We start from the raw sequence: 13,086 nt of genomic DNA, 5'->3' as shown, positions 1-13,086 counted from the left end.
ACCCCGCCCCACAGAAACATGTACAAACAGATTTAAAAAAAAAGGCGATGTTAAAATAGCAGTTAAAGCTGTTTTTTTCTGCTTTAGTACAAACCAAAGATAGCTTAAAAAGTTACATTCAAACTGCCATTACTTATGAATATCTACTACAGCAATACCAGATATGAGTTGTAATTACTGATTGACCTCGCAAATATGTTAAAACCAAAGATAATCTTCATGTTGAATAGACGTGGGTTTGGGTGCAAACGATGTCATTATTTGCAACAAAGCGCTGGTGTGATTCAGATATTCCCTTTTATAAAAATATACCCATTAAAACGTCATTTGGAGGACAATCAAACAGTCTGTGCTTCCAATCACTCAGTGTGCTGCAGGAAACAAACACAGAGCAGAGCGGGTGATTGTTAAACTCCATCCATCCCTCAGCTCTTCTAAACAACTCAACCACTGAGAGGAGAGCTCTGCCAAAAAAGTTCTAACTAAAATGGTCATAAACTGCAAATACTGACAATCATTTAAATCAATTCAAAAAAAATTGCAAATGTTTGGTGTCTCAATAAATGAACCAGGCTCCAAAAACTGTCTGCTTTCAATAACAATGTCATTGTAAAATAAAAGATTATAAAAAAAACAGGTTATCTTTGGCGCTTCAACTGTAGGAATTCACGGAAATGCCGATTGGCTGTCAAGATTTAGGGTGGGAACTTCCTAGGTATGGTTGTTATCCATCCATCCATCCATCCATCCATCCATCCATCCATCCATCCATCCATCCATCCATCCATCCATCCATCCATCCACTCACTTATTCATTCATCGATTCATTAATTCATTCATTCATCCATCCATCCGTCCATCTTCCAAACCTGTTTACTGGTGCTGCAGCCTTTCCAAGCTCCTGTTGGTCAAAAGCAGGCTGCAGAATGGAAAAGTCACCAGTCCGTCTCAGGGGGTAATCCGATTCCTGCCTCTTCGCGTCACACGACAAAATGTTTTAAGGTGAGGCACCCAGGTATTTGCTCAATCCCTTTAACACATTCTTCAGACTACCATAAGTCGCCTACCATTTATGCAATTATCGCAATTCCAGCGGATTCGGACGCGAAGGAAACCAGCTTTGCGTCATTACGCAACACATAGGTGCAAAGCCGATAAAAAAAAAAAAATGTTTTTCTCTGCATTCAAATCTGCCGATTCATGTTGATATCAAAGAGTGTGTGTTATTTAGGCGCCGCCTGTGACATCTCATAGGTGCTTTGAGACTAAATTTACCATTTACTGCATTCATTTTACGATCGTAACTTGAAAGCTGTTTCAGTAAACTTTCAACAATAAAACGACATATTTTCTTTACAGGACTTTTAACGCAGCCATAAAGGAGGAAAACTATCATCACATATGTTTAATGGACCAAAATATATGTCATATCAGCATATCGTGTCTTTCAACAGATAAATGGCTGTACCACTTAATGACTACTTTAACGCTGCCTACAGGACCTTATTCAGGAAATAGTAAACAATGATTGTTATTAGTCTCTCAAATGATGGAAACTTAATGTTTCATTGTACATTAACATCTTTTACAAGCCTGGCTTAATGCACATTTAAGCATGAGCAATACTGACACCATTTATGTGTTTAGGTTTGATAAATGCAAAGAGTTTTATCGGTTTTATACAATATTTCGCATATTCAGAATATAAGAACTCAAATGCTTTAGTTTCTAGTTTTATCCAAATTTATCGAGTTAAACAAAATCCTTGAAGGATATGTAGAATGAAATCCTATACAAAACTGAACTTACTAAAGTAAAACAAACACGACACCAGTAAAAATATCATATGCTTTACACAGGAAGGAATAATTATATTTGACTGCCTGACCTTAAGCATACTTCAACTTTAATTACATATTTATCTCAGTATTGTTTACATTTTTTATTCATATCAAATTAAGTCCTTTGGCTAGAAAACAACAAAAACTGGGTTTTGTAAATGGAAAAACATATTTAGAAAAGAAAAAAAGATAAAACATACTCAAGGTTTTCCAAGGATAGGGTGAGCTCACGATAGAAATACAGATTCAATGTCATTCTTCAATAATATTTAGTCAGATAAATCTTAGCAGTGAAGGAAATACGTTTAAAATTTAAAGAATTTCATCAACAGTTCAAACCACTTTAAGCTTTAAAAAATCCAATCAAATTCAAGCGCTTTCAAGGACAGAAAGGTTCCTGCTTGAACCCTCACACCACTGTGAACTTAGAATAACTTGTGTGCACATTTTTATATGTCATCATTTCATTTATCAATATGCAGATAAAAGGAAAGTTGATGTTTTTCAGAGCTGCTGTTGTTGGATCCTGGAGCATCCCAAGGCCAATCCTATCCTCTGTAAGAGCAAAGATCCCTGGATAACCCAGGAACTCGTGACCATCTTAGACAGATTTCGGTTTGCTCAGAGCTCCTACTTCAGCCACAGTTTAAAGAAAGTCCAAACCATCCAAAAGGAACTATTTCTATGGTAGCAATTTTAGCTTATGGCAATGGCCAACTGTTGGTCGCAGTGAAGCCTCAAACACCACTATAAAGCCAGCTCAATGGAATGCACTCAATCCACTTATAACAGCAGGAGGGTAAACAAACAAAAGCCTGAAGTGCAATTAGCATACAATGACTTCGCTTCTGAGTAATGAATGTATAATTACCAATGCAACTGCACATTAGAGGACATTTTCAACCTGTATTTGCACACATCTTAGCCCCACTGATACCAAAATGCACGGCTGGAGTATGTCAGCACTAAATTTGGATCAGTCTTCCAGTCGTGGCCTTGTGCCACCACCTGCAGTTTGAAACGTGTTGGGTAGAAACCATTCCCAACAGCAATCTGACCACGGTTTTTCTGAAAATGTTAGCTTTATTGAGAGAATTTCAGAACATTTGCTCATGTCGTTGATGAAAATGTATGAGGCTGGGATTACACATCCAGTTTATACCACTCCGTTTAAATATCACCAGAATTCTAGTAACTAAACTAAAAAGGAAAACACCTTTGTTTCCAGGTTCCCATTCCTATCACCTCCATTTATCATTTCATTTTCAAATCTATTCATCAGCTTCAGTTAGTTACTAATTCCCCGTGAAGAAGCCCCAACCACGCTAAAAACAAACTCTCTGTCTATGTCCTCTCCCGGGTTTTGCTGCGCAGCATTAAAATGTAAGGTGTGAATTGTGAGGGTCCCTGGAGGGCAGCGCAGCATAACTATGACATCAGCCCATAAACTCGGAGCACACAAACAGTTACACGGGCTCTGCCAAGTCCTTCTGGGTCTGCTAGCTTTATGAGCCAGAGTGTCTGCACTGTTATGCTTTATCACATGGTCAAATTAAAAAAATAAACTGAATATATTACGAAAGAGCTGAGAATACATTGACCCAGCGGCGAGTAGAAGCTGAGTGGTGATGGTTTAGTGTTGTCTTACGAGTTTGTTGACTTTGACTTGAGTCGGTGTTGGCAGCTGCTTTAACCTGAGTCCACTTGTGCTTTATGCATCTTTCTGAAGTCCTGTCCAGCTCGACCCTGCTGCTGAAATTGAACCCCACTGGTGGAATTTGCTGTTCATGTGGTGTGAAGTGGCAGTGTCAGTGCACTGCTAAACAGCCATTTTAGTGTTTTAAGAAACCCACAACTTTTTTAAACTAATGCTTTGTCCTTTTCTTGACTGCTATGCAGCAACCCTTGAGAGACCTGCCCTTCATGGTGAAATTGTTCTCATTTCAGGTGTAAATTAAACCGAGGAGGTGTGGAAAGCCTGAATATGCAGTCATATCACCAACGTGGGCTTGTATACTCAACTAAAGACAACCTGGTGATTTGTTATCGTATTAGATATCTTCCAACAACTGTCTCTGACTTTACAAATCACAGAAACCACTGCAGATCGGTGAAGAACAGCTCTCAAAGACACGTTCAAAAACAAGCCAAGGTCGACGGTAACAGGAGCAAAACAAAGGGGAGCAAAGTGAGGGGCACAAGGGAATAGAAATGTGGGGAAAAGGGGTAGCAAGGAATATTAACAACTGTGACAGCTGTGTGGACATGGGGAGCTGAACCACAACAGGGAGGTTCAAGGGCAGGAATGCACAGCAGATCAGCCAGACTTGTGCTTGGGTTCAACATGGCAGGCACACTCAACAACAGCTGCCTAAGCCCACACTCCTGCTTAGACAACCTCCAACAACCAAACTGTATTTCCAAAATATCTGCACGGCCTACAGAGTGCCAGCAACAAGCTAACCTAAACAGACTTCACCCTGAGACTTCCTAACATCTCAACAAAAAGAAGTGAATTGCAGAAGCTTCTTACCCGCCACAGAGTTTGGTCGTGGCATCATGAGGGACGACGTTGTCTGCGGTAGGTACGGATTGGCTCCCTCAGGTGTGTGACTCTGAGCCTGCGTTGGTCCTGTTAATCCTGTCGACATCTTCTGCAGCTGGTGGTCCGTCCTGGAGGGGGTCTCAGCGGCTGCAGCGCTGCTGGAGTCCTCCTCCACCACAGGAGAGCATGTATCCGCCCGCACACACTGCGCCAGGCCATGGCGCCCATTTCCCCTCAGGCTGCCGTCTTTACTCCATTCGAGGCTGGAGCCACTGCGGTCATCGTTCTCCGAAGAGCTGGTGATGGTGGCTGAAAGGTTGATAAAAAAGATGAAGATTAAAAATCGGATAACTGATCGTGCAATGTGTGTGAAAGAAGCGAGACAAATAGATTTGCTTTAGCGTGATCTGAATGTTGATCTGCTGAAGTCTTTTGCCAGATTCTGATCTGTGATCAAACTTTGAAACAACTACATATTTTCCACATGGCCCTTATCAACAGTCTTTAGAAGTTCATCTGAAATTTGAAGCAAAATTAAATATAAATTCAATAAAAAAAACAATAAGCTTGTGTCCGTTTTCAGCACTAGCTGGCACTTTTGGAGCATTTTTCTTTATTAGTCATCATTTCAAAAAGGGATTAACTAAGAACCAAAAAGCAGAGAAAATGTATGTCCAGGAAAGACATTAAAAGTTTGACTCCTTCCAGTGCCACCAGACCCGTCATCACTGTTGCAGAAGCTAAGTGGAGCGCTGAATCCACACAATGACAGGCAGCTGGTTACTAAAATATTAGCACAGTGTGAGGACTGGAAGTGACCCACCAGCTGGCAGAGCCTGCATAAAACACCCTGCTAATGTGGATTTCATCATGCAAAAGCACATTGCACCATTATTAATCTAACAACCAGATCCGCGGAGCAAATCCTCTGCCGTTCCGGGCAAATGTGAGCTGGTTTATAAAAGCATATCAGCAGGCTGGTTAGAAATGTAGTTTAAGCTTTAAAGATGTTAAAACTATCTCTTATAAGGTTGAAGTCCATAAACTAACACACAAAACCCTTTTAATATAAGAAAAGTAAGGTACCCCTAAACTTTGGATGAACGTAAAAGTCCTCCTTCAGGCTGGACGTGGATCTCTTCAGTAAATGCTAAGACAATGCAATAAAAAAGAACTTTTAAGGCGGTCCAGGGCCAAATTAATGTGCTTATCAAAGCACAGTCAGAGTGAAACTTGAGACAGAGGGGAACATTAATCTCAGGCAGGAGTCTGACTTGTGCACCGCAGCTTTGTACTTTTCCGTCCTGCCCCACTTTATCAAGGCTGAGGATGAAATGCTGAGGTCTGGCGCTTTTTAATATTACTCATTCACTGCCAAACCACCAAGCAGGAGTAATGGCCTTGTACAATCTGCTATCTTAAATCTAATTAAACTGCATGCTTTTTAGATTAAATATACTTGGAGATTCGGCGTCAAACGTCGCTCTGTCCTCTTGAAGCTGCTGGACTGATGAGGAAAAGCTGGTATTTAAACAGGGTATTAGACATGACCACTTCCCTTTCAATCACACACTTTTATTCTGTTGGCTATGGAGGCGTCTGTGCAAGCATTCATTTAGTCTCTGAAAATATTACACCTTCAAATTTCTGATTTATGCATTTTGAAGGACATCTGAATTCAATCTTCTTTTGATTTATTTTAAAAGCATTTCTAGGGGTCTTTAAATTATGATGATGTCTTTTTTAGCTTAAATTCAAAAATACGTGTTGTTTTCAGGGACAGTTCCTGCAGAATGGTAGGAGTTCTTTAGGAATTTGCCTCCAAGTTGTGGTGTCGACACAGAGTAAGCCTGCCCCCACTTCCCATCCTCCACCTGTTTACACACTCTCCCGGCACTCAACTTAACATTATCGCTGCAACAAAAAAGGCGAGCGATATCAGAGCTATCCAGCTGTACAGTTTTGATCCAGATTCCAGCTCAGATGAGAAAAATAAAGATCTACATAGATCTATCTGTCTGCAAGGGGATGGATCAGAATGGAGAGGAGCAGGAAGCTTGTGACCCACTGAATGCATGACCTAAATCACTGCAAAAGCCTTTTTCCAAATACACTTTTATCTGCTCCTAAATCACAATGATTTGAATAAAGACAGACTGACAAGTCCTAATTTGAGCTTAATTTTCCTTATATAAGAAAAATGACACAAAAACATGTTAAAAATACCAGGAACACGATTTCTATTGAAGATGCCAACATGCATCATCAGGAATCCAAGGATGACAGGTTGACTGGGCTTTAAAGGATCTTAAGACTCCAGCACATATGCATAGATAAGAACAAGTTTTAGTCATTTTATCACATCCACGTCCTTTAATCAAAGAAACTAATGGAAAAACATTTCAAAAACTTTCCAAGTTTGTGATCATCCAGTTGAGAAATTGAATGACAGATGAAGTTCACAAAATTCTCTAAAACAATTCATTTTGATTTGGATCGATGCCCCTGCAGCTGGAAGATACAATAACACAGCTTTCATAAAATATTCAAAAGCTGGTGATGATATTACTTTAAGGGAACAGAATGACTGACTCATAGTAATCAGTTTTCCAACCACAGAAATATTAGAAATTCAAACTCCTATATGACAGGCATTGGTTTAAAATGTTAGGTAATGGTGTAAAATGTAGAGGTTCCATATCCTTGTTAGCTTTGGGACTTTTGTAAAGCACTTAAACTTTACCACCCAAGAGCTTTTTTAGTGAGAAACTAAGAAATGACTTCAGCGTTTTGCGTTTGAGGTTTAAGTTACAGATTAGAGGAGACAAATGGAGTCATTTGTGCCGCTCCTCCCCAACAGTTCTAGCGACAGAGTTGATACTTGATTAGTTCATGTTACACATTTCTCAGAACTTATTTGATTTCTATATGCCCCCAAACGTAAAAAAGCAGCCAAAGTTTCAGAGCCGTTTTGAATCTTTCGTTAGAAATTTCAGTCCAGACTCAAACAATATAAAAATAAAAAGCATCTTAAAGGCAATAAAACTTAAGATTTCCCAGACAAAACGGAGGACATAAAACGGCAGAGGAAAGCATGTCCAATCAGAAATGCTCAACACAGGTTTTCCCAACAGTACTACAACCCCCACGGGGGTGGTTTTATGGTAGAATCTTTCCCCAGTTACCTCTTGGGTTATGAAACCTTAGGAACAAGGAAAGCGTTCTTCCTGAGACTAGTTCCTCAAAAAGTTGTTGCATTAAGAGTCCACCTTTTAGGTTTATCTTTTACACCTGTTGCTGTCCACATCCACCGTTAAGAAACTAAAAGATCAACACTGAATAAGTGCTGATCCTTCATTCCTACCCCCTAAAAAAAAAGGAAACCATCCATCGCCTGTGGCATCTTCCTGTCTGCTTCTACAAATTCCCAAATGTCTTCTGGGGCAATAACCAAAGAGAGAGCACCCAACAACTAACTGCAGCAACTGTCATCTCAGCACTACAAACCAAGTGAGTGACATACAGGGTTAATATAATGCAATTCAGTCCAAACAGGTTAGTCTAAACAAGGTGGTTCTCTGACCTATGATCCCACTGTCTTTGCTCTCCAGTGTGGAGCTGGGGCTGGTAATGGTTCCACAGGGGCTGGAGCGGCTGAGCGGCGGGCGACTAGTTGTGCTGTTGAGGGTGGAACAGGGACTGTCGGTACTGGGAGATGCTGTGCTGCTTGTCAGTGTTGAACAGGGGCTGATGCCCTGGCAGGTCAGAGAGGACTGAGGAAAGATCAGCGGAAATGTGTAAGTATACATAGAAATGAACTGTTCTCCTAAAACTGGTCAAAAACAAACAATTTTTCCATTATATAAAGTAATGAGCTTCACCAAAGATTCCAAAAGCAATTTTTTTACTTTTTTTTACTGAAATCATGTGAAAGCAGTTGAGGAAATTCCATCTAAATAAGCAACTGTTTCATGTGTGAGCATGACACACAAACTGAAGGGTGGACGTACTGTAAATGTGACAAAGCTTTAAAATTACACACTCATGGCCATCTGTTTGTAGGAGCCCAAAATAAGCCAAAAGAAGAGTTCACAAGGGAATTCTGCAGGGATACAATAGACATCTTTTAAATGGAATCAGGCCTGTCCTATTAGCATACAACGGTTGGAGCTTTGTCTGAGTTAACTGACAACCGAAGAAATCTACGTTAAAGCTTGTTTGTCCCATTTCTTCACTATCCTGCAGAACTATACACTTTAGCCCAAGGTTGCCATTAAGAAAAAGAACCAAACCACATCACAGTGCAGATTTAATGCATTACCGTCTCCTAGCAACTTCTCATTCATCTAAAGCCATTTGAGTTAGGGTTAGTAATTTAAAAATACTTGAAATGTGCTGATATACATAAATAATTTTTTTTTTTTTTTACTGTAAAAGTACTGAATTAATCCAACCTCAAAGCCCCAAACCAAGTTCAACTTTCACCAGCTTCATCCATCAGTCTGCTTTTATTGGAATTTTCCTCTTTCAGGGAACACTTATCACAAGGTTGAAACAGGGCAGAGTCTCAAACAAAGCAAGCATTACACGCCTCATCAAACTACCCTTTTCCTGTTGTCCTGCTTTACGCAAGTAGCTCATCAAGACGTTAAGATCAGATCCAGATGAGGTCCAGTTTGCTTTAAGCTGTGTTTCAAAATAACAAATGTTTGAGCTGTCAAATCTTTTTTTTACATCAATATAGACATACTATTGTGCAGGAAACCCATGACAGAAAGACTTTAGTAGCCATTTGCAGAAATATGAGTTTATGAAACACTATCCCTATTTGGATTTTAATGTTCAGCAGTAATATTCTATGTTTGACTATTAACATTATGTTGGAATATTTGCAGCTGCGAAAAAGCAGATTACATTCAGGCAAGTGATTAACTTCTCATTTGAGAACCACAAGCTGTTGCTGTTTTAAAGTCTGTGTGTTTATACAGCAGCTTACTGAAGATTACAAACAGCATAATAAGACAGCTGCCAAATGCTGGTTGAATGACAAACAAACGGATGATAATATGACTGTGTAACTTTCTGTCTTCAGTCTCTACTTGTGGTTTCATTCAATAAGGGGAAAGGCCTTAAGCTACAGATACCCCGGGGACGTGACGCGCGTTCAAGAGTGTGCTAAATGCGGGTTCTTGAACGTGCGTTTAGCTCATGGTGTTCACACTGGACAAGCAGGGACAGTCTTTTCTTTTTTTCAAATCTTTACTAGTGCATGTGCGCCACCTACAGTTGGAAGATGCTTGGTGCAAAATGTCAAAGTGGTGTAAATCTTGCAAATCTTTCCTCCAGGCTTTTTCTTTCACAGATCTACATATGAAAAAATTGGTGTCCTATAATTCCGGCCGAGCACAAACCGCAAATTATTTATTTCTCCCCCATGATAAATTTTCAGTTGGCACTTCCGTGAGTTAAAAGAAACGCCATCTGTAAGTTAAATCCAAGTCTCTGATTGGTCAAATTGGTGGGTTTAACTTTCAACGCGCGTTCAGTGGCCGCCCGTTTTGAACGTTGAGCCTGAAAATGGTTATAGAAACTTGCGTAGTGACCTGTGAACTCAGGAGTTTGAATGCTGGAGCCCAAAACATGAATTTTCTGTGCCTTTATAGACTTTTCACCAACAAGTGGCTGCTTGAATGCACTTTGCCAAGGGCCGTGTGAATGTAGCTATACAGATGTAAATTGTTTAGATCCCAAGCAAAATTAAAACAATGCCAAAGAAACAATATGATGTGAGGTAAGATATAACGTGAGGTGATAATAAACTTTGAAAACAAGCATTAAAAAATGGCTAAATTGTTAGTTTCTCATGATTTCATGACCCTAGTCCATGATCTTTGCAACTTCTGTCAGGTTTACTTCTCCGTGCAAACATGCCTAAGTATGAATAAGTGAAGAGCAGCGTGCTTGGCTCAGCTCCCCACTCCCAACTTAATTAGTCGAGCCAAACAAACTGAGGCTCAGACCTAACATAACTCTATTTCTGGACCTGGTCTCAAATACTCCTGCTACATTCTCAGGAGTCCCTGGAACAGCACTCAAGTTACTGGGAGACAAACACGTGACAGCGTGGAGCTTCCATGGACATAAAAACCCCATGAAACCAATCATAAAAATATAGCTCAGAACATGTTTAACAGTTTTAAAAATAAATCAATAAAACTGACAGTAGGGATAACGTTCCATAGATAAAAGGAATTCAACAAAAGCTAGAAAATAATCTGTTCTAGTGTCACAGTGATGACTAGCCTCTCCTCTGATCAGCTCTCCTCTGTCTCTGTCTGTTTGATGCAGCACCGGCAGCAGCAGCTGCATGTGAGGGTAAAGAGTTGGTGGAGAGGAAGATGAAATACCTTCTTTTCATTCTTGTCGTCCATAGGTATGTGTGCCGTACCCGGGATCCCTTCTCCAAGTAAAAATCCCAATCTTGTCATCAGTTCCTGAGTGGCAGGAGAGGAGGAGCTTGGCTGTTGCTCCGCTTGTAGGTCTGGGGACGAGAGAGGGAAGGGCAGAGGAGAGAAAAATGCTCAGTGTAAAGCAGGGAGGATTCTGCCTCTCTGGTGCATGGCCCAGACGGGGCCATGCTGCCTGCTCTGGTCTCCTTTGAAATGCTACGCTGCGCTCCCCGGCAGCTGCTGATCTGCTGCAGACCCGTAGAGGGCGAGGAATGAAGATGAGAGAGAGAGAGAAAGGGGCTGGGGCTTCAGTGTGTGTGTGTGTGTGTGCGCTTTAGTAGATGCTCTAAAAGTGTAAATACATGTGACTGTCTGGCATTGTTAAGGAAACAGAGCCTGTGTGTCTTTGCGTCTACTAAAACATGCCTTGAGTGCCAGTTTCACCAGCTTTCTGCTTGTTTACAGCTCTCCTTCATAATGCCTCTGAATATAAATGTGTGGATACAGACAGCCCAGCTTAAACTAACTAGGTTCTAAAACCACTTTGGACTGCAGTTTCAGTGCTGCAGAGCAGCTTTACAGAAAGAAAAAAATGTTTTTTCTGGCAAACTCCTCAAAAATAAAATAGTAAATTAAAAACACACTGGTTAGCCGGGCTCTAGGTTGACCTATGGGCGGCACCCACACGGAGCGAAAAGTGGGGCCTCAAAGATCAAGTCGTCTTTCTTTTGGGTAGTAAACTCAACTGCAAAAATACCTCCTATTTCATAAAAAATACATTCTTCAGAGTCCCAAAGGTAATATATTGTCATATACAGTGGTGGACAAAAGTGTTGGTACCCCTCAGTTAAAGAAAGAAAGTCCACAATGCTCACTGAAATGACTTGAAACGTTCAAAAGTAACAATAAATTAAAATGTATTGAAAATGAAATAATCAAAATCAGCCATTACTTTTGAGTTGTTGATTAACAGAATTATTTTAAAAAACAAACTAATGAAATAGGGCTGGACAAAAATGATGTTACCCATAACTTAATATTTTGTTGCACAACCTTTTGAGGCAATCACTGCAATGAAACGGTTTCTGTATTTGTCAATGAGCCTTCTGCACCTGTCCACAGGTATTTTGGCCCACTCCTCATGAGCAAACTGCTCCAGTTGTCTCAGGTTTGATGGGTGTCTTCTCCAAATGGCATGTTTCAGCTCCTTCCACAGATGTTCAATGGGATTCAGATCTGGGCTCATAGAAGGCCACTTCAGAATAGTCCAACGCTTTTCTCTTTGCCATTCTTGGGTGTTTTTGGCTGTGTGTTTTGGATCGTTGTCCTGTTGGAAGGCCCGTGACCTGCGACTGAGACCAAGCTTTCTGACACTAGGCAGCACATTTCTATCCAGAATGCCTTGATAATCTTGAGATTTCATTTTACCTTTCACAACTTCAAGACACCCTATGTCAGATGCAGCCCCAAAGCAGAATTGAGCCTCCTCCATGTTTCACAGAAGGGACAGTGTTCTTTTCGTTTTATGCTTCATTTTTGAGTCTATGAACATAGAGCTGATGTGCCTTACCAAAAAGCTCCAGTTTTGTCGATCTGACGATCTGACACTGATGTACCTTGATCTAGGAGTTCACCTTTAATGTTTTTGGAGGTTGTTCTGGGCTCTTTGGATACAGTTGGAACTAGGCCTGCACAATATACCGCAAATTTATAGTTATCGCGACATCAAGCTGTGCAATATGCATACCGCAAAAGACGGCGAAAATCGCAATAAATGGTTACCTTGACCCTTGTGCTGTCCTAGGCACTTTAACATTGGGAGTTGGGTCATCTAGACCCACTAGACAGTGCTCTGAACCTTTTTTCTTCAATGATTTGTGATCTTCACTGGTGTCCATGGATTACATGAAATCTTTCCACCTTTATCATGGTAGGGGGAACACGTCAAAGTAAGGGGGGGGGGGGGGGGGTCATCTAAGATAGCACAAGGGATAAAAGTGCTAAAACAAACTCATGGCAGCTTGAAATATTGAACAAATTAAATAAATCCCTTTATGCATTTAACCAATAGGACGGACCCGTTTACGTTGTTGATCAATCAGATGAGCCCTTTTATGTTTGATGTTTGCCTCCTATGTCGACGAGGGTCATTTGGAGTATAATTTTTATACTGTTGCATTGAAATGGAAATGATGTTTTTGGTTGGTTTGATATTTGTTTATATACCGCAAATTATATCGTTATCCCAATA

General features: G+C 40.5%; 1 protein-coding gene across 9 annotated transcripts in view; it reads right to left on the bottom strand.

The window, feature by feature from the left end:
• The window catches only part of tanc1b (tetratricopeptide repeat, ankyrin repeat and coiled-coil containing 1b), a 110,754-nt gene that overhangs the window by 41,120 nt on the left and 56,548 nt on the right, over positions 1-13,086 (bottom strand). For all 9 annotated transcript variants that reach the window (XM_020713038.3, XM_023950780.2, XM_078939592.1 and 6 more), the window contains 3 exons: positions 10,794-10,927; positions 7,970-8,159; positions 4,375-4,695 (listed from right to left, as the gene is read on the bottom strand). In XM_020713038.3, coding sequence (XP_020568697.2) covers positions 4,375-4,695; positions 7,970-8,159; positions 10,794-10,927 — 645 coding nt within the window. The remainder of the gene's footprint in view (positions 1-4,374; positions 4,696-7,969; positions 8,160-10,793; positions 10,928-13,086) is intronic.

The sequence above is a fragment of the Oryzias latipes genome, chromosome 21 (genome assembly GCF_053564925.1).
Source record: "Oryzias latipes strain Hd-rR chromosome 21, Olatipes_Hd-rR_3.1".
Lineage (NCBI taxonomy): Eukaryota > Metazoa > Chordata > Actinopteri > Beloniformes > Adrianichthyidae > Oryzias > Oryzias latipes.
This window is presented reverse-complemented; position numbering and strand designations above follow the sequence as displayed.